This window comes from Acinonyx jubatus, chromosome D4 (genome assembly GCF_027475565.1).
Source record: "Acinonyx jubatus isolate Ajub_Pintada_27869175 chromosome D4, VMU_Ajub_asm_v1.0, whole genome shotgun sequence".
NCBI lineage: Eukaryota > Metazoa > Chordata > Mammalia > Carnivora > Felidae > Acinonyx > Acinonyx jubatus.
The window spans coordinates 4,921,029-4,943,325 of NC_069391.1; the positions used below are offsets into that span (position 1 = coordinate 4,921,029).

At 49.2% G+C, this 22,297-nt stretch overlaps 1 protein-coding gene and 1 long non-coding RNA gene across 19 annotated transcripts in view; one reads left to right on the forward strand and one right to left on the reverse strand.

The window, feature by feature from the left end:
* RAPGEF1 (Rap guanine nucleotide exchange factor 1) overlaps positions 1-4,007 on the forward strand; it is a 130,515-nt gene extending 126,508 nt beyond the window's left edge. For all 18 annotated transcript variants that reach the window (XM_053204468.1, XM_053204469.1, XM_053204471.1 and 15 more), the window contains 5 exons: positions 668-746; positions 836-937; positions 1,952-2,049; positions 3,100-3,228; positions 3,463-4,007. In XM_053204468.1, the coding sequence (XP_053060443.1) occupies positions 668-746; positions 836-937; positions 1,952-2,049; positions 3,100-3,228; positions 3,463-3,613 (559 nt within the window). In that variant the 3' untranslated portion in view covers positions 3,614-4,007. The remainder of the gene's footprint in view (positions 1-667; positions 747-835; positions 938-1,951; positions 2,050-3,099; positions 3,229-3,462) is intronic.
* The window catches only part of LOC128312079 (uncharacterized), a 53,337-nt gene extending 33,120 nt beyond the window's left edge, over positions 1-20,217 (reverse strand). The window contains exon 1 of the long non-coding RNA XR_008290882.1: positions 19,098-20,217. This is a non-coding gene — a long non-coding RNA (uncharacterized LOC128312079). The remainder of the gene's footprint in view (positions 1-19,097) is intronic.
* Between the last annotated feature and the right edge of the window lie 2,080 nt (positions 20,218-22,297).

Sequence of the window (22,297 nt, forward strand, 5' to 3'; positions counted from 1 at the left end):
TGCACCTGGCCCCGGCCACACCCCATCCACCGCTGCCACCGACAGAGCATCTAGTTGTTAAAAGGCTCTGGGGACTGCCTTTTGGAGAGAACGTGGGTCACCTCCCACTTTGCTGGTTTTTCTCCTCAGCTCAACTGTAGCAAGCCTCCGTGGGGCGTCCTCAGGGGTTCCAAGGAGGAGGTGCAGGCGGGGCCCTTCAGAGCCACGGTCCTCAGGGTGTGCTCAGGGCAGGCGCCTAAGACGAAGCAGGGGTGGCTCTTCCTCGAGTGGCTGCTGTGGCCCCTGTGACGTCCTCATGCAAGGCTGGCCTTTTGCTGGTCCTCAAGGCGGCCTCGTCCCCCACGTGCTCACTCGTCCCCTGGGCTAGTCCGGAGGCCACCTGAGGAGCACTGCCAGCCCCAGTGGTGCCCCGGCCCGTGCTCATCAGGAACTCTCTCCTTCGATGCTCCCGCGCCTCCATCTGGAGGACCCCGTCTTGGTGTGTGGCCTCCTGACTATCCCTGCGATGCCGTGAGCTCCTGGAGAGCGGAGACGGGGGCCTGTGCTTGGCGCCTCGAAAGCCCTGGGCACGCAGTGCAGGCATCCACATCCCTCTCCACCAGGACCACCTGGGGGTCTGGGAGGAGACTGTTCAGCTCAGTGGTCTCTCTCTCTCTGATTCACGCAGGGTCCGCTCAATAATCATGTTACAAGAAAAAGCCCAGGACAGGGAGCGGCTGCTGTTGAAGTTCATCAAGATCATGAAGGTAACCGCAGGCGCCCCGCCCAGAGTCTGCTCCTCTGGGCCCTGCCCAGCGGCCCCGGGCCCGCCTCACGGCCTCCCCTCCCTCCGCAGCACCTGCGGAAGCTGAACAACTTTAACTCCTACCTGGCCATCCTCTCGGCACTGGACTCGGCGCCCATCCGCAGGCTGGAGTGGCAGAAACAGACCTCGGAGGTGAGTGGCTGCGGGGGAGGGAGGGTCTGCCTGGCCCCCGGTGAGCCAGCCGTGGCAGCAGGCACACAGATGTCTGCTCCGCACCCCCAACCTGGGTTCTCCGTGGCTCATCTCCGATCTTCGCGGTTGGTGCTGGGGTTGTCCCCTCACAGGGTCCTGCCACCTGGGCTGCAGGCCCGTATCGGGGTCCCGGCTTCACCTGTTCCTTCCTCCCATCCACCCGTGCTCCTGGAGGGGCTGCTCTGGGCTGGGGGCCACACTGGTCACCGCGGACATACTGTGAACAGGCTAGAGATGTATTGGATGGTTTCTTTAGGGCAGGTGCCCCAGGGGGAGGGTGGGGAGGTCTGGCCTGGGGACGGGGAGGCCCCCTGAGGAAGCGTCCATCACACCAAGACCCAAGTAGGAAGAGTTTCCTGGGAAGAAGGAAATCCTGGGAATTCCTGTCAGAGGGGACGGGAGGGCACACGCTGGGAGTTAGGCACCTTCAAGCAGCAGGACAGGGGCTGGGGAGGGGCCCTGCTCTGGACCATGAGGGCCTTGCAGGGAGGAGTCGGGCAAGGACCTGGACCTTTATCCTTGTGTCGAGAGGTTCCTTAAGAGGGGCAAAGCCCCTAGGGGCTGGGTGTCAGCTGGGCCACTCAGCTGTCATCTCAAGGGGTGACACAAGGGGACAGTATTGTAAGACAGTATCGTACGGAGAAGTGTGGGACGGTCACAACAGCTGCTCCAGGAACACGTAGGAGGTTCCCGAGGAGGTGAAACATCGGGGGAAGAGACAAGCTGGGGGTGAGACTGGCAAGAACCCCACCCTGCGTGCCGAAAGGGCAGCTCGGGGAGGTCGCTGCCTCGAGTGCAGGGAGGAGCAGAGGCAGGCTCGGGGCACGACGCAGGTCGCAGTGTGCTTCAGAAGAAGCCCACTTGGGCCCCCGGGCGCTCAGCCGTGGCTCTGGGGTGCCGGGCAGGGAGGAGGGGCTGGCGTCCCCGCCCTCACACACTGTCCCGCCTGCCCAGGGCCTGGCCGAGTACTGCACACTGATCGACAGCTCGTCCTCCTTCCGCGCCTACCGGGCCGCCCTCTCCGAGGTGGAGCCCCCCTGCATCCCGTACCTGTGAGTAGAGCCCCCGCTGCCTCAGAGAGACCTTCCCTTAAGGGTTTCCAACCCAGACAGTTCTACTTCTAACTTTAAAACCAGGGGCGCCTGGGTGGCTCAGTCCATCTCACGGCTCGTGAGCTCAAGCCCCGCGTCGGGCTCTGTGCTCACAGCTCAGAGCCTGGAGTCTGCTTGGGATTCTGTGTCTCCCTCTCGCTCTGCCCCTCCCCCGGTTGTGCTCTCTCTCTCTCTCTCTCAAAAATAAATGCAAAAAATATTTTTTAAAAAGGGTTTGCACCTCTCCCATCTCCCCGTCCCACTTCTCTCCGCCCCACCCCCACCTCAGGGAGGGGTCGTCACCCTTGGCTGCACGTTACAGTAAGCTGAGGGCCCCGAGAGCACTCCACGTAAAGCAGCTCAGAGAGGGTTTCCCCAAGTGTGCGTACGGAATGGACTCAGCGGGGCTTTGGGGGAGAGGCATCTTCTGGGAAATAGCGGAAAAAATCAAAGTGGGACCGGTTTGTTAGCAGAGCCCTTAATAAGCTGGGACACCTTGGGAGTCTCGGAGAGAGGGGTAGAAGGCTCAGTGGGGTCCCGGGGCTGGGGCTGCCCTCAGGGCCCTCACGCTCGGAGATCCAGATCTTGCGGCCACTGACCCTCCCTTTGCTGACTCGCCTTTCTGCCCTCACCGGCTGCCACCGTGCTTTCCCGTTGGGGTGGCCGGCTGGGCTCCTGCGAGGGCGTCATCTGTGCCCCATCGCTCACCTCGTGGCTTTGTGCCCTCTGTAGTCAGAAGCATGTTCCTTCACCTGTTAAGCAAACCCGAGACTCGGTGGGGAGGGAGGCCTGGAGAGCCTCTCTTTGTTATGTTTTTCCCGTTCGTTTGTTGACGTAACGAGGCTTGTCCAGCACCTGAGCTGGCTTTCCCGGGGACCCACAGCTCGGAGGTCGGGACTTCCCGCTGGAAGAGGCGGACACTCCCAGACACGCTGCCCGGGCGCAGCCCACGGGCCCGGGCGGGCCCCGACTGCCGTCCAGGGCGGTGACAGGGCCTCTCCCTCCTCCCAGGGGGCTTATCCTGCAGGACCTCACCTTTGTTCACCTGGGAAACCCAGACTATATCGACGGGAAGGTGAACTTTTCCAAACGGTGGCAGCAGTTCAACATCCTGGACAGCATGCGATGCTTCCAGCAAGCGTGAGTACCGCCGCCGGGCAGAGGGGAGGGGACCGCCGGGCCGTGAGGCTCAGCACGCACGGAGATGGTGGCCTGCTTGTTCCCTGCACGGCACGTAGGAGGCGGCTCCAGAGCAGTTGGCGGGGGGGGGGTGTCCCAAGGAGCGGGGTGTCCTCCTGGGGCCTGCTTGGGGGCGGACGGTGCGCGCGGCCCCCACCGGCTCTGACTGGCGCCCTTCCCCCCCCCCCCCCCCAGGCACTACGACATCCGGAGAAACGATGACATCATCAACTTCTTCAATGACTTCAGCGACCACCTGGCGGAGGAGGCGCTGTGGGAACTGTCTCTGAAGATCAAGCCCAGGAATATAACGAGGAGAAAAACAGACCGGGAGGAGAAAACCTAGAAGCTGGTGGCGTGAGCGAGGAGAACACGGCTCGAGAGGGGCCCCGAGGGCGGCTCCGAGACCGGGAGGGACGTTGGACCTGTCCCCGGGCAGGCTGCACGCGTCCTGGCCCCGAGGCCCAGCCAGCCCTCGGCTGTGACGGGTGGGAGCCCCGGCAGCCTCCCAGCCCCGCGGGAGCAGACGCCAGGCCCGCAGTGGAGCCAGCAGGCGGGTCTCGTTCCCGATTTGTGAACCCCGTGGTGTTGGTTTCTGCTTTCACTTCTGTGTCCCCCTCCGCACCCCTCCCCCGCCTGGCAACAGCACAGGGATGTCAGCAGACAGGGTGGGGGCGGGGATGGTGGCCTCTTCGCCCCCCCCTGGGTCCTGGATCTGCTGACGTGACACACAGGTAGAGGACCCTTGCAAGGCAGGGGGGGGGCTGGACTCCCAGTGACCTGGAATGAAGGTCGGTGGGCAGAGAGCAGAGAAGACCCGGGAAGGCTCCTTCCACTTCCCCCGCCCTGCTTTTTAACTTCGTACGTGGCCCCAAAAGGTTCTTCCGGCAGGTGGCCTTTCAGCAGGCCCAGAGCTGGTGCTCCCATCACGGTACTGGCCCTCACGGTGGTCCCCCGTCTGTCCCTTCATCGCCCCTGTCACCTAGCGCTCTGGGGGGTGGGCAGAGGGAGGAGCAAAGGAGGACTTCTGTTTTATCTGAGCTGGGGCCGGGAGCTCCCGGGGGAGTGAATGTGGAGAGCGGAGGGGTGTTTCTGTCCTGGGGAAGGCCCGCGGCCCCCTCCTCTGTCACTTGCTGTGTGCCTTAAACTCCATCTCCTGTCCCCCCTGCCCCGTGGGCTCCCCTCCTACCTGCCTCCATCGGGTGGAGCCAGGGCTGCTCCACCCTGAGAGGACAGGGCCCGGCCTGGCTACGGCAGTGTCTACCCGGGGCAGGCTTGCTTTCTCCTCTGGCAGAGCGTCTTCCTTGTTGGAAACCCCTCTCGCTGCTGAGGTTGACGGTCCGAGGCAGGGAGCTCTCCGCACACAGAGGGGCCGGGCGGCTGCCCCCACGCCTCTCGTGTCCTGGTCTGTGGCTGAGCGCTCGCTTCTCCTGGGCTCAGGACTTGGTCAAGCAAATGCCGGGATCTAACTTCCTAAACGACCAGTCCCTTTGAGTCCCTCATGGGTTTCGAACAGCTCCCTTCACTTGTTTGTGGTCCTGTATGTGGAGGGGGGAACATCTGTGAAATGCCAGTGACGCCCCTCTGGTGGCGATCTTGCGGCCACAGGCCGGAACGTGTCACTTTCTTGTTTGAAGTGTGTGGTTCAGTGCTGAGGGTGGGCTTGCTTCCCACTTGGAACCTCTCGCCGCAGTCTTGTCCTCTCCCTTCCCGTCACGCCTCCCTCCACCCCAGCTCCGCTGGATGCTGTCGTGTGCACGCACAGGGGCCGCCGTGTCTCCACCACACACGTGGTCAGGTGGGTGTCCATGGTCAGGGTCTGGCGACCGGCCAGGCAGGGGGAGGCAGCGTGGCGGGGACGAGGGGCCCGTGTGTCAGGGCGACCCTGTGTGAGGACCTCAGGGGCAACATGTGCTTAACTTATTGGCTGACGGGCTTCCCACCCCGTGCCTCGCTGAGGCGCCCTCAGGGCTCTGGGAGCTGCAGACCCTGTGCCGTCACCGCAGCCTGCCCGTGACTTTCTGCCTCGGGAGGAAAAGTCATTCTCACCTGCAGGTGGGGCTGGGGCCAGCGGCAGGGCAGGCACATGCCAGGTCAGCACGAACCCAGCTCTCCAGAAGCGCCTCCACACACGCCCCCGCGACGTTCGTTGTAAGATATATATATCCCCCACTAACCTGGCTGATAGCAGCATCTTCCTGCAGACATTTCAAACCTGTAACTTTTATATGCGAGGAAAATAAACACGAAAGCGTCCCAGCGACAGTCCGAGCTGCCTCCACACAGGCGGGGCCTCCGGCAGGATGCAGTAACAACCCAGTCCTGGGACCCGTGCGCTGGGGCCAGGTGGTTTTGGCAGGGGGGGATAGAGGTCACCAGCCCCTATCTGGGATTTTCCCTCCTAGGCCTGGGGCTCCAGAAGCAGATTAATGCACAAGCCCTACACTGCTCCCTCAAACCCAGCATCCTAAAAAAACTGAAATTTCCAAGGTCGAGTTCAGAGGGCACAGAGGTACCTAGGGCTACTTTCCAAAGCCCCTAAAGCTGGTCTCTGAAGGTGCACCCTCTGCAAGATTCCATCCGCCTGCTACTCACAAGGCAGCACACATGGGCTTGGAAACAGCCCGGTAAGTTCCGGTCTTTTCTATCTGAGGTGGGCTAGGTCTCCTCCATTTATAAAGTGAGCCATGGGACTTCTTCCCAGCCTGTGTGTCAGCCCCCTTCACTGTCCTGCCCACGAGAAAGAAGAGAGGTCCTGAGTCCTCCACTAGCCGACAATACCAAGAACCAGCCTGGCCTGGCCCCACCCTCCCTGCAGGTGACTGGCAGGTAACGGGCCAGGTGCAGATGGGTGCACTGAGCCTGCCGACCAGAGCTGCAAGGCCTGGCTGGTGCCGCCCATTCTGGTTAAATGCCTGGGCTCCACTGACACCCCCAGAGGGGCCTGGGAATCTGCATGTCTGGCCCAGCAACTCAGGATGCTCAGATGACCTGAGAAGGACCCTCCCCTAGCTGCCCCCACCCCCGTTCAGACCGTAGGTCCATGCGCAGGGCCGGTCTTCTGTGGGTGCAATGGCCTCGCACTGTTCTCTCCCGTCCTGGTTCCGCAGCTGATAAGCCCAGAGACCTTAGGTAAGCGGTCCCTTCTCCACTTCCTGGTTTCTGCAGCCGACAGTGGAGGTATTGTCATCTTCCACCTCATAAGGTGAGAGCCCAGCGAGGTAGGACCTGGAAGAGGTCTGGCAAGCTGCCACCTCCCTCATCACTTGCATACATGTAGATCCTGCAGACCAAGCACTCTGCAGACCCCTTCATTCAGTCCTCTTAACTGAAAATCCCCACAAGTGAAGTATTCGGGCCATGATGACAGCCCTGAGGAAGAGGCTCTTGACATTAAAGAAATTGAATCTGGTTTGAAATCCACTCACAGACATCAAGTCCAGACAGGCTTAACAGGTGATTCGTGCCAAACAAATAGCTTCAGGCTTACCTGCACACCCCAGAGAACAGAAGGGGAAACACTTCTCAACTCGTTCTGAGTAGAATACAGTCTTGACATCAAACCCAAGACAACCGTCCAAAAAAAACTACAGGCAAATACTTGCACGATACTTCTAAAATAATCTTGGCAACCCCAAGCCAACAGTGTGTAAAAATCAGCACTCTCCCTTGGGTGCAGGGACAGAATGCCCATACGCCGGTGAACAGACTAGACCTCGTGCACTAGATGCCTTCTTCGGGTGCTCCCATCTGGCCGCCTCTCCTTCCCGGGCGCAGGGGAACACTCTGCTTCCCAGCCCCTCGCAGGCAGGCCCCTCAGAGCCAGACGTGTGTCCCCGTGGGCCGGGCACAGCATGGGTGCCACCTTCATGCCCGCTCTTTCCTCACCGTGACACCCTTAGATTCCTGGCACAAGATGGCAGAGTTCCAAGTTTCCAAGGGAAACCAGACCGGGGCCGCCCCCACTAGACCTGACATGAAGAAAAAACGAACTTGTGCTAAGCCTCTGAGATTTCAAGGTTCGTAAGGTCTCATGACACGGCCTGGCCACTCCTGAATGAAACACGCTAACAAAGGAAGAACGCCATATAATCCCCTCAGTCGTCATTAGGACCTTTGTTAGAAATGCAACACCCATAAATTTTGTTTAAAACTCTTAGAAATCAAAACCTTTCTTAATCTGGTAAAAGTTACCTTCCAAAATCCCATGCAAACATTATACTTAATGTTGGAATACTCAGAGCAGCTCCTTTAAAATCAGAACGAGGGAAGAATCCTACCGCCACGTTGTCTACTTGTACTGGAGATCCTAGTGAATGCCACTGGAAAAGAAAAATAAGGGATTACTAAGCAAATCTACCGGGCGGCCTGGCTGGCTCAGTCGGTAGAACATGCGACTCTTCATCTCAGGGTTGTGAGTTCAAGCCCCACATTGGACATAGAGCCTACTTTAAAAAAGCAAAAAAAGAAATGGGGCATCTGGGTGGCTCAGTCGGTTCAGTGTCCGACTTCGGTCTAGGTCATGAGCTCTCCATTCCAGAGTTCAAGCCCTGTGTCGGGTTCTGTGCTGACAGCTCAGAGCCTGGAGCCTGTTTCAGATTCTGTGTGTCTCTCTCTCTCTCTCTGCCCCTCCCCTTCTCGTGCTCTGTCTCTCTCTCAAAAAAAAAAATATTAAAAAATTTTTTAAAAACTTAAAGAATCTACCAAGATAGTTAGCTATACAGTCAGATAAAAGATTGAATATGTTCCTGTATACAGTCAGTAATTAAAAAACAATTCTTAAAAGATCCCATTTATGCTACTATCACAAGTCTTTAAGGTACTAGGTACTTCAAAGGACCTTTGTCCCAACAAAGGACACGTATATATAAAGCAAGTATTAACAGACCTAAAGGGGGGGAGGGACAGCAATAGAATAATACAGGATTTAAGTGCCCCACTCGCATCAACGGACAAATCATCCAAATAGAAAACCAACAAGGGGCCATCAGCCTTAAAGGACACAGGAGACCAGATGGACTTAAATCCAACGTGCCATCCAAAAGCAACAATACACCATTTCAAGCTCTCGTGGAAGGAACATAGAGGTTAGGCCACAAAACAAGCCTTAATGAATTTAAGATTGAAATCCTGTCAAGCATCTTTTCTGACCAGAATCCGACTAGAAATCAGTTACAAAAAGAAAACTGGAAAAGCGTTCTGCCAAGAGTAAACAACACATTACTACTGCACGACCACTGGTTCCAAGGAAAAATCCGAAAATACCTTGAAGAAATGAAAACAGAAATACAGCATGCCAAACGTGTGCGGCACAGCAGATGCGGTTCTGAGAGGGGAGGTGACAGGTAGAGATTAAAACAACCCGGCTTTACCGTCAAGGAGCTAGAAAAAAGAACAAACGAAACCCAAAGTTAGGAGAAGGAAGGAAACGATCAGAAATACATAAAATTGAAACTAAAAAGATAACAGGAAAGATGAATGAAACGAAGAGCTGGTCCTTTGAAAAGATGAACAAAATAGACTCACCAACAGAGTACTCAATCTAATGAAAATGTTACAGCTAAAAAAGGCGAGGGGTGGCTGGCTCAGTGGGTAGGGCAGGCAACTCTTGACCTTGGGATGATCAGTTCAAGCCCCACACTGGGTGCAGAGCTTAAAAATTGATGTTATAACCGATACCACAGAATCAGAGGGTCATAAAGACAACCAAGAACACCCATATGCCAACAATTTGACAGTCTAGAAGAGGTGAATAAATTCCTAGAAATATATAACCTACCAAGACAAAATCATGCAGGTGTAGAAAATAAGAACAGGGGCACCTGGGTGGCTCAGTCAGTTAAGCGTTGGACTCTTGATTTCAGGTCAGAGTCTTGATCTCACTATTTGTGGGATCAAGCCCCACATCAGGCTTCACGCTGACAGAATGGAGCCTGCTTGGGATTCTCGCTCCCTCTCTCTGTGCCCCACCCCACTTGTGCTCTCTCTCTCAAAATGGTAAGGTCAGTTCATTCACCAAAAACTTCCCAATAGGAACACCTGGATGGCTGAGTCAGTTAAGTGTCTGACTCTCGATCTCAGCTCAGGTCATGATCTCACAGTTCATGAGTCCGAGCCCCATGTCAGGTTCTGTACTGACAGTGTGGAGCCTGCCTGGGATTCTCTCTCTCTGCCCCTCCCTCACTCGCACACGCACACACTCTCTCGCTCTCAAAATAAACTAAAAAAAAAAAAAACCTCCCAACAAACGAAAGTCCAGAACCAGATGGCTTCACTGGTGAATTCCACCTAGCATTCCAAGAATGAACACCAATTCATCTCAAATGCTTTCAAAAAATAGAAGAGGAGGGAAGACTTCCACATTCCTTTTGTGAGGCCAGCCTTACCCTGCGACCAAAACCAGGCCAGGGTGCCACAGGAAAACCACAGGCCAATGGCCCTGATCCACATAGATGCAAACCTCCTCAATAGAATGTTAGCAAACCAAATTCAGCAATATATTAAAAGGATCATGCGCCATGACCCAAGTGGAATGAGATTCCAGGGATGATTCAGTATACACAAAAATCAATGGGATACACTCCCTACGTTAACAAAATAGAGGGAAGAAATCCTAAACTCATCTCAATAGATGCAGAAAAAGTATTTGACAAAATTCAACGTCCATTTATGATAAAAACTCTCAACAAAAGTGGGTACAGAGGGAATACACCTCAGCATAATAAAGACCACCATATACGACAAGCCCACAGCTAGCATCATACTCACTGGTGAAAAGTTGAAAGCTTTTCCTCTATGATCAGGAACAAGTCAAGGATGCCCACTCTCAACACTTTTACTCATAATAGTATTGGAAGTCCTAGCCACAACAATTAGACAAAAAAAAATAAATAAATAAAAGGCATCCCCATTGAAAAAGAAGAAGTAAAACTATTTGCAGATGACAGGATATATATTTTTTTTCCTTTTTAATGTTTATTTACTTTTGAGAGACACAGCATGAGCAGGGGAGGGGCAGAGAGAAAGGGAGACACAAAATCCAAAGCAGGCTCCAGGCTCTGAGCTATCAGCACAGAGCCTGATGCAGGGCTCAAACTCATGAACTGTGAGATCATGACCTGAGCCAAAATCAGATGATATTATACACAGATGATGTTATATACAGAATGTATCTGTATATATAGAATATATCATTTGCCCCTCAGATTATATACAGAAAACTCTAAAAACTCCACAAAAAAACCTTAAGACTAATGAATGAATTCATTGAAATTGCAGGGTACAAAATCAATAAACAAAAATCCATTGCATTTCTATCCACTAATAATGAGCTATTAGAGACATTAAGAAAATAACATAATTGCATCAAAAAGAATATCTAAAAATAAATTTAACCAAGAAAGCGAAAGACCTGTACACTGAAAATGAGAAGACATTAATAAAAGAAATTGAAGACACAAATAAATGGAAAGCTATCCCATGGCCATGGGTCACAAGAATACTGCCAAAATGTACTACCCAAAGCAATGTACAGATTCAGTGCAGTCCCTCTCAAAATCCCAATGCCATTTTCAACAGAAATAAAGAGATCCTCAAACATGTATGGAACCACGAAATACCCCGAATAGCCAAAGCAATCTTGAGAAAGAACAAAGCATCCCACTCCCTGATTTTATACCATATCAAAGAGATTGTAATTTAAAACAAAGATACAAAAATCAATGAAACAGCCCAGAAATAAATAAACTCGTGCATATATGGTCAACTGATTTATAGCAGAGGAGCCAAGAATATACAAAGGAGAAATGAGAGCCTCTTTAATAAATGGCGTTGGCAAAACTGAACAGCCACGTGCCAAAGAACAAAGTGTCCACTATCTTACACCATACACAAGAATTAACTCAAAGTGGACTAAAGACCTGAACTACGACCTGAAACCATAAAACTTCTAGAGGAAAATACAGGCAGAAAGCTCCTTGACATCAGTCTTGGCAATGACGTTTTGGATTTAACACGAAAAGCAAAAGCAACAAAAAGTACAAATGAGCAAGCAGAACTATACCAAACTAAAAACGCTGCTACACAGCCAAAGAAACATCGACAAGGTGAAAGACAACTGAATGGGAGAAAACGCTTGCAAATCGTACCTGATAAGGGACTAATATCCAAGATATATAAAGAACCCCTACAACTTACTAGCAAAAAACCATGTGATTTAAAAAATGGGCAGAGGATCTGAAGAGACATTTTTCTAAAGAAGACCTACAAATGGGGGAACCTGGGTGGCTCAGTCGGTTGAGCATCCAAGTTCGGCTCAGGTCATGATCTCACGGTCTGTGAGTTCGAGCCCTGTGTTGGGCTCTGTGCTGACAGCTCAGAGCCTGGAGCTTGCTTCAGATTCTGTGTCTCCCTCTCTCTCTCTCTCTGACCGTCCCCTCCCCCATTCATGTTCTGTCTTTCTCTGTCAAAAATAAACGTTTAAAAAATTTTTTTTAAAAAGAAGACCTACAAATGGTCAACAGGCACATGAAAAGATGCTCCGAATCACTCATCATCAGGGAAATACAAATCAAAACTGCAGTGAGATACTGCCTCACACCCATTAGGGTGGCTAGTACCGAATACAAGGCATAAGTGTTAGTGAGGATGTGGAGAAAAGGGAACCCTCGTGTCCTGATGGGAATGTAAACTGGCGTAACCACTATGGAAAACAGCACGGAGGTTCCCAAAATATTAAAAATAGAACTACCACGGGGCACCCAGATAAGTTAAGCACTCAGTCAGTTAGGCGTCTGACTTCAGCTCAGGTCATGATCTCGCGGTTCGTGAGTTCAAGCCCCGCACTGGGCTCTGTGCTGACAGCTTGGAGCCTGGAGCCCGCTTCGGATTCTGGGTCTCCCTCGCACTCTGCCCCTCCCCCGCTCACACTCTCTCAAAAAATGAATAAACATTAAAAAAATAAAACAATAGAATTACCACATGATCCAGAAATTCCACTTACGGATATTTGTCCAAAGAAACAAAAACACTAATTCGAAAAGATACATGTGTCCCCACGTTCACTGCATGTTCTGGTGGCTGCCAGAGGCAGGGAGTGGAGGGTAGGAGGAGTGGGTGAAGGGGTCAAAAGGTACAAACCTCTGCTTATAAGTCTTGGGGCTGTAACATACAGCATGGTGACTGCAGTCAACACTGTGTTGCATACTTCAAAGTTGCTGACGATAGATCTTAAAAGTCATGGTCACAAGGAAAAACATTCATAACTATATAGTAATGATGTTAACTAGGCTTACTGTGATCATCTCACAGTATCATATATTGAATCCTTACCTCGTACACCAGAAATATAATGCTGTGTCTCAATTATACCTCCCTACATAAATTTAAAAAATAAGATTTTATTTAAAATATGAAGACTTTAATAAATTGAGAGATACACAAATTTCACGGACAGAAAGATTGGCTTTCTTAAAGATGTCAATTATTCCTCAGTTAATGCATACATTCAAAAGTATTCCGGAAAAAAGACCACAGGGATGTCATGTGGTCCTTAATAAGTCTATTCTAAAAACGTATAAAATTTTCTACTTCTGGTAATGGCAGACTCAGTAATTCAGACCAGCCATCCTGCTAGAAAAGCTGTACAAAATATTTTTAATCACTGCCTGAATTCATCAGAAAGCAAGCAGCTGATGCATTACTGGGCTGGGATTCAGGGGAGATAGTAACCCAGGGAGGGGTCAGTCTGACATGTGGGACCACACAGTTCAAGGTGCCGGCCAGTTCCAGAAGAGATGGCTGACAAGCTCTGTGGCACTTCTGACAAACGGGAATTTAAAATAAAAGTCCAGAACTCACCATGCCTAGAGTTAAGACCCCAAGGAAGCACCCTCCAGGTGGAAGGGAGACAAGTACATACGGGTCCTCCTGGGGACGGAGCCTGCTTCCAGTCCTCTCAATCCCCAAAGTGGACCGCTGGTGTCTCAGGCACCTGTCAGAAGCACATACAAAACCTCACTGGAGGAGGGTAACATCATCCTAGGCCTCAGATTATTTCCTTAGTTTTTCATATACAATAAGAAATAACCAGGGACCCAAAGAGACAAGCATGAACAGAAAAAGACCCACAGGGGCTGGGATTTTGGAAGCACAGTGCCTGGCCTATCCTAGGAGTAAGGCGAGATTGAGAATTTAGGTGAATGACTGGAAAATACAGAGGACAAGCAGAAAATCCAAAACCAAAATAAACATTAACTGCTGAGAAGAACGCCATGAATATGTCGAACAGAATTAGTGACCTGGAGACAGAGGAGGAGCTACAGTCGTGGAATGAAGCATCAGGAGAGAAAAGGACAAACACGACAAGTAGGAAAAGACCTGGGCCTGCGAGGTCACGGTGTTAACGAGCGCCAGAACAGGAGGAAGGTTAGAGCAGAGACCGTGTACAGAGCAGCATTATTGTTCGTAACAGCCCAAAGTGGAAACCCTCTGAATGTCCACCAGCTCGTAAGAGGATGAGCAAACGTGGTATTTCCATACAGTGGGACGCTGTTTAATAAGAAAATGGCCTGCCATGCTACAACATGGAGGGACCTCAAAAACGGATGCAAAAGACTGCATCTCACATGCTGCCATTTACATGAAATGTGCAGAAAAGGCACATCTAGAGACCAAAAGCCAGTCGGTGGGTGCCCGGGAGTGCCAAGGGATGGACAGCAAACTCACGAGGCGTCTCTGGGGTGTGGGATTGGTTTAAAAACCGGATCGTGATGATGGTAACACTATTAAAAATAATTGCACACTCAGGATGAGCTTACAATCTGTAAATTCTAGTTCAACAAAGCTATTTTTAAAAAATCACAATTTCCAAAACGGATTGTGCCAGTTTTCAATTTCCTGCTTTTCATGCCCAGGTCTACCCTTTACTTGCTGTTCTGTAGTGAGCAGTGTTTTGTCAGTGGAGAGCCCTGGAGGGACACAGCAGGACCGGGGTGGGGGCTGTGGTCATGGTGCTCGGGTCGTTCTTGCTCTGCCCACGTGGCTGCTACAGGCGTGTCCGGGGAGACATGCAGCCAGGTACCCACACCCTGCAGCCCCCCAGCAAGCTTGCAGCTCAGCCCTGGCTTGGTAAGCACCTCACTGTGGCCCCCCAGACGTGGACCGTGCACATCTCGGGGAATGAGCCACCCTGCCAGCAAGTAAGTTCCCCACCCCCAGATCCACATGCACACTCACCTACCAGCATGGCCCATCTGTACCTCCAAGGGGTCAGTCCTGCTCATCCAGCTCTGACCCAGCTCTGGTCTGCACAACACAGTGAGTTTCTTTACAGCCACACCGGGAACTTCTGAATCCCAGCCTTGGGAACTGGGCCCTTCTAGGTTTGCCTTCCTTGGGTGGTCACCTTCAGCCCGAGGGTGACTTCAGCATTCTCTTTCTACCTTCACAGCTCTCTCCCATCATCGGTAATAGTTCTTTATATTAATCTTTCTCTCTTCAAATTACTCCATCGTTTACGTCTCCTGATTGGTCCTTGACTGAAAAAAAATCAAGCCCTAGATCGAAGAAGCTTTATCCCAAGCAGGATAATTTAAAAAGAGATCTCTAAGCACAGCGTGGTTCAACTTCTGAAAACTAAAGACAAAAAAAAAAAAAAACAAAAAAACAAAAAAAAAAAACCACGAACACGTTAAGCAGAGAAGTGAAAAAAAGGACACATTGGCTTCAAAGGTACAGCAGTTAGACTCCTCAGCAGAAGCAGCTGGGACAGAAGTCGATGGGATGAGATCTTCAAATGCTGAAAGAAACCACCCACCCACCCACACTGCTCTCTCCACTCAAAATCCCTTTCAAGAGTGAAGGTAGAAACCGAGAGAGTGTCAGCCGAAACCAGGCTTCATCCTCAGACTTACACCAAGCAAAGGCAAAACAGTGTTTTCGGGCAGAAGGAAGATGACCCCAATATGGAAGGTCTGACATGCGAGAGGGAATCAACAAAAACCAGTTGACACGTAGATAAACCTTAATGAGCATTAACTGTATAAATAGTGTCTTTGGGGTTAAAAGATCAAGAATCAACAGAGGGAGCAGGGGCATGGGGCCCAGGAAGGGGATGCATGGAGGTATTCTTGAATTGCTTCTTAGATTGTCTAGGAAGAAGATACTAAAACACTTGACTTCGAGGGGTGCCTGGGTGGCTCAGTTGGTTAAGCCTCCGACTTCAGCTCAGGTCACGATCTCATGGTCCGTGAGTTTGAGCCCCACGTCGGGCTCTGGGCTGATGGCTCAGAGCCTGGAGCCTGCTTCCGATTCTGTGTCTCCCTCTCTCTCTGACCCTCCCCTGATCATGCTCTGTCTCTCTCTGTCTCAAAAACAAATAAACTTAAGAAAAAAAAATTTTTTTTAATAAATAAAAATAAATAAATAAAACACTTGACTTCGAGAAGTCTGGAGTGCCACCTGTGACTTCTAGGGATCCACAGAAAGAAACCGTGAAAGGATGTCTCGTTGCCAGGCTGATGGGAAGGGATGGGAAAAACAACAATGGCCTATCCAGGAGGAGGCAGGAAGCAGAACACAGGTGGGACCAGTAGAAAGCAAACAAGATGCGGATTCAAACCCACTTTTTAACTACATTAAATAGAGGCACCCGGCAGGCTCAGTCGGTGGAGCCTGGGACTCTTGGTCTCAGGGCTGTGATTTCGAGCCCCGCGTTGGGTATAGAGATTACTTTAAAATCTTAAAAAAAAAAAAAAAAAAAACCACTAAATGGACTAAATTCTCCCATTGAAAGACAGGCCATCAGACTATTATTTTTTTTTAATGTACATGCTGTTAACAAGATGTATCTGTCCAAAATATAAAGATACAGAAAGGTTGAAAGTAAAAATTGGAGGGAGGGGCATCTGGGTGGCTCAGTCGGCTCAGGGCATGATCTCAGTTTGTGAGTTCAAGCCCTGCATCAGGCTCTGTGCTGACAGTACAGAGCCTGCTTAGGATTCCTTCCCTCCCTCTTGCTCCCTCCCTCCCTCCCCCTGCCCCTCGCCCACTCATACATGTGCGCATGTGCTCTCTCAAATAAACTTAAAAAAAAAAAAAAAAAAGTAAAGGGGCACCTGGGTGGCTTGGTTAAGCATCCAACTCTTGATTTCAGCTCAGGTCATGATCTCACAGTGCATGAGTTTGAGCCCCGCATCAGGCTTTGGTTGACAGTGCAGAGCCTGTGTGGGATTCTCTCTCTCTGACCCTACCCAGCTCACGCTCACTCTCTCTCAAATAAAATTTTTTAAAAATTATATACATATATATACATTTAGACAGATATGTATATATCTATATATATGTAAAAACTGGGGAAAGATACATTCCACAAATACAGTCCCCCAAAAAGTTAGCATGGCCCTATCAATATCAGAAGTAGACTTTAAAGCAAAAGGCATTACTAGAGTTACAAAGACACAGCTGAGAATATATGAAGTACATTCAAACAAAAGACTTAGTGTTTAAATCTGTATGCATCTAATTACATAGCCTCAAAATATTTAAAGCAAAAGCCAGCAGAACTACAAGATCAAACAGACAAATCTGTGATCCTGGTGAGAGGCACTGACAGCCTGAATATGGGGCTTGATCCCATGAACCGAAGTGTGAGATCATGACCTGAACCGAAATCAAGAGTCAGACATTTCACTGATTAAGCCACTCAGGTGCCCCTTGGTGAGAGGGTTTAACATACTTCTCTCAGGTGCATGTAAGAAATGACTCTTAATCTTATACAACACTTAAAAAAAAAAGAAAAGAAGAGAGGAGACGGGAGGGGAGGGGAGGGGAGGGGAGGAGGGAGGGAGGGAGGGAGGGAGGAAGGGAGGAAGGAAGGAAGGAAGGAAGGAAGGAAGGAAGGAAGGAAGGAAGGAAGGAAGGAAGGAAGGAAGGAAGGAAAAGAAAATGAGAAGCACTTCCCAACTCTTGTGATGAGGCCAACATAACTCTGATACCAAAACCATAACAAGAATGAAAATTTCAGACTTCACTCACGAACACAGATGTAAAAACTCCTAAATAAGACACTAGCCAAATCTAGTGATACATAAAAAGAACACATCATGACCAAGATGGGTTTATTCCAGGAGAAGTCACTTTAATATTTGAAAAATCAACATTAACAAAATAAATCATAATTTTCTCAGTAGATACATGAAAGTAATTTAGTAAAGTTCAAAATCCATGCACAATTTTTTTTAACTCCTAGCAAATTAGAAATAAAAGGGTACTTCCTTAATCTGAAAAAGCTTTTTTATTTTTTAGTAATTGTTTTTAGGGTTTTTTAAATATTTATTTACTTTTGAGAGAGACACACACACAGAGTATGAGCAGGGGAGGGAGGGGCAGAGAGAGAGGGAGACATAGAATCAGAAGCAGACTCCAGGCTCTGAGCTGTCAGCACAGAGCCCAACACAGGGCTTGAACTCACAGACTGTGAGATTGTGACCTGAGCTGAAGTCAGACGCTTAACCCACTGAGCCACCCAGGCGCCCCTTATCTATTTTTTTCTTTTAAGGCAGAATGTTGAGAGCGTGACTTTTGAGACTAGGAGAAAGGTAAGGCTGCCACTGTCAGCACTTCTTTCCAGCACTGTTCTGGGGGGTCCCGGCCAGTGCAGGACAGCAAAACACACATACACACACATACATACACACACACACACACACACACACACACACACACACACACACACACGTAAGGCTTCAAAAGGAAGACAATCCATTACACATAGAGAATATTCATGTGAATAAAAAATTCAACAATCTACAGATAAATTATCAGAATAAGTGGGCTTAGATTGCTGGATACAGAGTCAATAATCAAGAATCAACTGTATTTCTGTATACTAGCAAGTAACAAAAGAAACAAAATATTTATAATAGCATCAAAAAATCAGATACCCAGGGATACTAACAAAATATGTACAATATTTCTGTACAGAAAACAAATTCAAAATCAAGGGGAAAAATTTTTAGAGATCTAAACAAGTAAGGAAATTCATCATTTTTGTTGGAAAAGTTAGTAAACATACCAGTTGTCACCAAATTAATCCATAGATTTAAAGCAATCATAGTCAAATCCCAATCTTTACTTTGGTGAAAATTGACAAGTTAATTCTAAAATTGATTATAAATATAAGTGAATTTAAATGTCCAAGACCCTTAAAGACAGTGGGAGGGCTTGACCTTCCCAATATCAACACTTACTCTCACGCTGCAGTAATGAAATGTGACAATGGAACAAGAAATAAACAAATGGACTTCCAGGTAGGTGACAGATCCAGATGTGAAAACACACAGTAAAGCTGTGGATCTAGAAGGCAATATAAGAGAATATCTTCATGACCTAAGAGTAGGGGAATTTTTATTAAGCCACAAAAAGCGTTATCCGTAAAGGAAAAGATAAATTTGTATATCTTAAAACTGAGGACTTCTTTTTATCAGATGACCCCGCACAGAGTGCAAAGGCGAGACTACAGGACTCGGTGCCAGAACAGATAAAGAACCCCCCTAGACTATTAAGAAGACAGGCCAGCATAAAATGGGCACAAGTCTTGCACAGGCACATGATAAAAAGAGATGGAAATTGCTGATAAGCACACGATAAAAGGCTCAACATCATTCGTCATCAGAGTAATGCAAGTTAAAGCCATAGCTCTCCCTGCCAGCAGCACTGAAACCTACAAGACAAATGCGGGGGGCGGGGGAGGGGTGGCAGCATTTGCATCTCTGTTGCTGGGGGTGGGATGCAAAATGATTCAGCCACTTGGGGGTGCAGGTTGGCAGCACCTCATTGCACTTTTTAACAGATGCACAACGTCCTCAGGAAAGCCTGTCTTTACCACTTTCAGGTCAAATACTTTGAAGTCTAAGACTCTAAGACACACACACTCCAACATCTCTGAAGTTGGGATGCACCCAAATCAGGTTCTCCTCCGTTCCACTCCACTTTCGAACTTGCCTAGCTCCCTCTCCTTCGTGGTGCTCTGGCACAGCTGGTAACTACGCTGTCTGATAGATCCCGCCGCACTGGACTGGAAGCTTCAGGAAAACAGACTTTGTTCACCACTGTAAATCCTAAAGCTGGAATTGCCAGCTCAAAGGGCATGCACGTTTTTCAGTTGTGTTTTCATTACACAACACACGAACACAGCTCTGTTTTAAAGTTCAGTAACATATTGCACAGACCCTCCGCTTCCTCCCGATCCCTCCTCAAGGGCAGCCCACTGTCAGCAGTTTAGAATATATCCTTCTAGACTGTTCTTTGCACATACATGCATGTGAATACAGCGTGCATGTATTAATAGAGGCCGTCTACTTTCCAGAAATACAGTGGCAGCATACACATTGGCAGTAGATGAGTTGGTGAGGGAGCCCTCACCAACTCTGGATGTATTCAGTCAATTCTTTACCCATGTGACAAGTGAAAGCCACCTCGTGCTTTAGATCCATATTTTCCTGATGTACAGGACTCGGTTCTATCAGTCTTTCTGGATGGTTTTCCAGATGTGAGCAGCCTCCCCTCTGTCCTGCACCAGCACACTGAGGTTAAAGACATCCTCCTAGGCTTTCGTCCATCGTGAGTGCAGGGCTATTTTATACCTAGCTCTTTAACCCATCTGGAATTTGTTTTTTCATACAGTTATAATTACTCTTTCCAACCAGATAACTCTACTAATTATAAGCCATCCTTGACTCTCCCAATTTAAATGCCATTTTCAAATATTAACTTCTCATACACACTTGGAACATTTTCTGGACTTCTGTTATTTTTTACTGATCTATCTCTGTGGCAAAGCCATGCTGTCCTGATCACCATAGCTTTATGCTAAGTTTTAGTATCAGGTGCAGAAAGTTCCCCCCTCGTTAAACTGAAAAAAAATAGCAATTGTTGCACACTTTCCTTCCATGTTAAACTATGGCAAAATATTTTTAAAATTAAGAGCTTGGTTTCCTTTTGGGAACTCAATTAAATCTCTATTTAAGAAGGCTAGATATCTTTACATTACCTTTTCCTATCTATTTTGTCCAGCTTTTTGTTTTTGCCTTTTGGTAATTTTTTTAAAATCGTTCATTTGGATCTGGATCTGTCTTGTTAAATATGTTCCTAGATTTTACAGTTTTTATCACTATTACGAGTGGAATGTTTAAATTTGTTCCACTTTTAACTGATTCTTGCTATTGACTATTTGTAGATTTTAAATTCAACCATTTTACTGAATTCTCCAAATTTCTTTCATGGATTCTTGGATATTCTTGCTAAGGAATCATTGTCTCTTCTACTTTTTATACTACAAATCTCACTGTTGTTTTTTACAGAAACTAGAACCTCACAGCCATGTTGAGTAGACACTAGAGGCCATCCACAGCTTGATCCTGGCTATATTGGCTTTTAATGGTAATTTAAAATGGTATTTTAATTAATGGTAATTTAAAATGGTAATTTAAATGGTAATTTAGTAATTTTCCATTGAAATGTGCCATTTGCTGTCGGTACATGTCCCAGCTTCAGCATCGCTGGGAGCTCAGTAGAAACGCAAAATCTCCAGCCTTACTTACTGAACCAGAACCTGCATTTCAAAAAGATTTCCTACATAAAGTTCGAGGAACGCTGGTCTAGATGATTTCTTTCTATCTTGATTTTACTTAAGAGTTTAGTAAGAAAAGCTGTCGCTGTTGGGGTCTACCAAACATCGTTTGGCATCTACTGGTCCTTTAAAAAACGGAGCCCTCCTTTTTGGTGGCTACCATGCTTTCTAGTGTTTGATACCCTAATTCTGGACCAGCCCTGTGCCGACATCAGGAAACCACCTTTCAACCATCCCCTAGCGTTGTCGCTCACCACTTACTTCCTCATCCTGACTCTTCAGCTCCCCAGAGCATCTCCAGGCTGAGATGGGACGTTCTCCTGCTTCAGGTGCGAGGACAGTGGGCGCTCAGAAATCACTTGATTTAACTTGATCTGTCATTCTGGTACGGCTCAGCTGGGGGCGCTGGGGGAGGCTTCCTCTTCTCCATGCAGATGCTTTTTTATCTTGCTGAATCACAGACCCCCCGGAATCTGGACACCTCCCCAGGAAAACGCCCATTAACAGCTTCCCCTTCTGGTTGGGAAACTCCTGGGTCCCTAAGCCCATAGTAACAGGCTTGCTCCCTGCTTTCCCAAAACCTCTGGCTGTGGGAGACCCTGGAGAAATCCCCACCACCGGTCCCCAGCAGCCCCACTCCACGTGCTCACCACACACCAGGCACCGTGCTGAACACCCACGGGCCCTCCATGGAGTCTGGCCACAACTCCAGGGGACAAGTTACACCGCCAGCCCATTTTACAGATGGGGAAAACACAATTTCCTCAAGAAGCCAGAAACTCCTTAAAGTCAAGGACTGTTCTTGGGGCTGGGACCTGGACAAGCCAGAAGGTCACTGCCGATCACAAGGCGTGGAGGGAAGCCGCGGCAGGGCCCCCACTCCCTGTTCCCTAAGCCCCTTCCTCTGCAGATGGCTCGAAACCTTGTTAAAATGGAGAGCCATTCTCAGGACCACAGCTGACTGGACCGGTGTACCAGGCATGACGCAGGGACACCGACATAGAGCTGTCTAGGCTGTCTGGCACTGTGCTCCCCAGTCAGGGTGCCCTTACCACACAGGGCCCAGTTGATCCTCCGCTGGTGGGCGATAAAATTGGGGGCAGAAGGAGTGAGCAGAAAATGCACATTCCAAAAATGCTGCAAGACCACAGATGGAGATAGTGGGCCCAAACCAGGAGACAGGAGAGGAGACAGAAGCTTCTAGTGAAGCAGACCCAGGAGAAGCAGGTCTAGGGAGAAGCGGCATCACATCTCAGAGGGGCCACACGACGTGAGCGACAGACGGGCCCTTGACAGAGCTGCCTTTGTGCGAACAGCATTCCTGGGAGGGGCAGGCGTGGGAGCCCCCAGAGGCCGGCTGTGGACAGATGTGCCGCTCACCCCTGAAACTGAGCCAGGAAG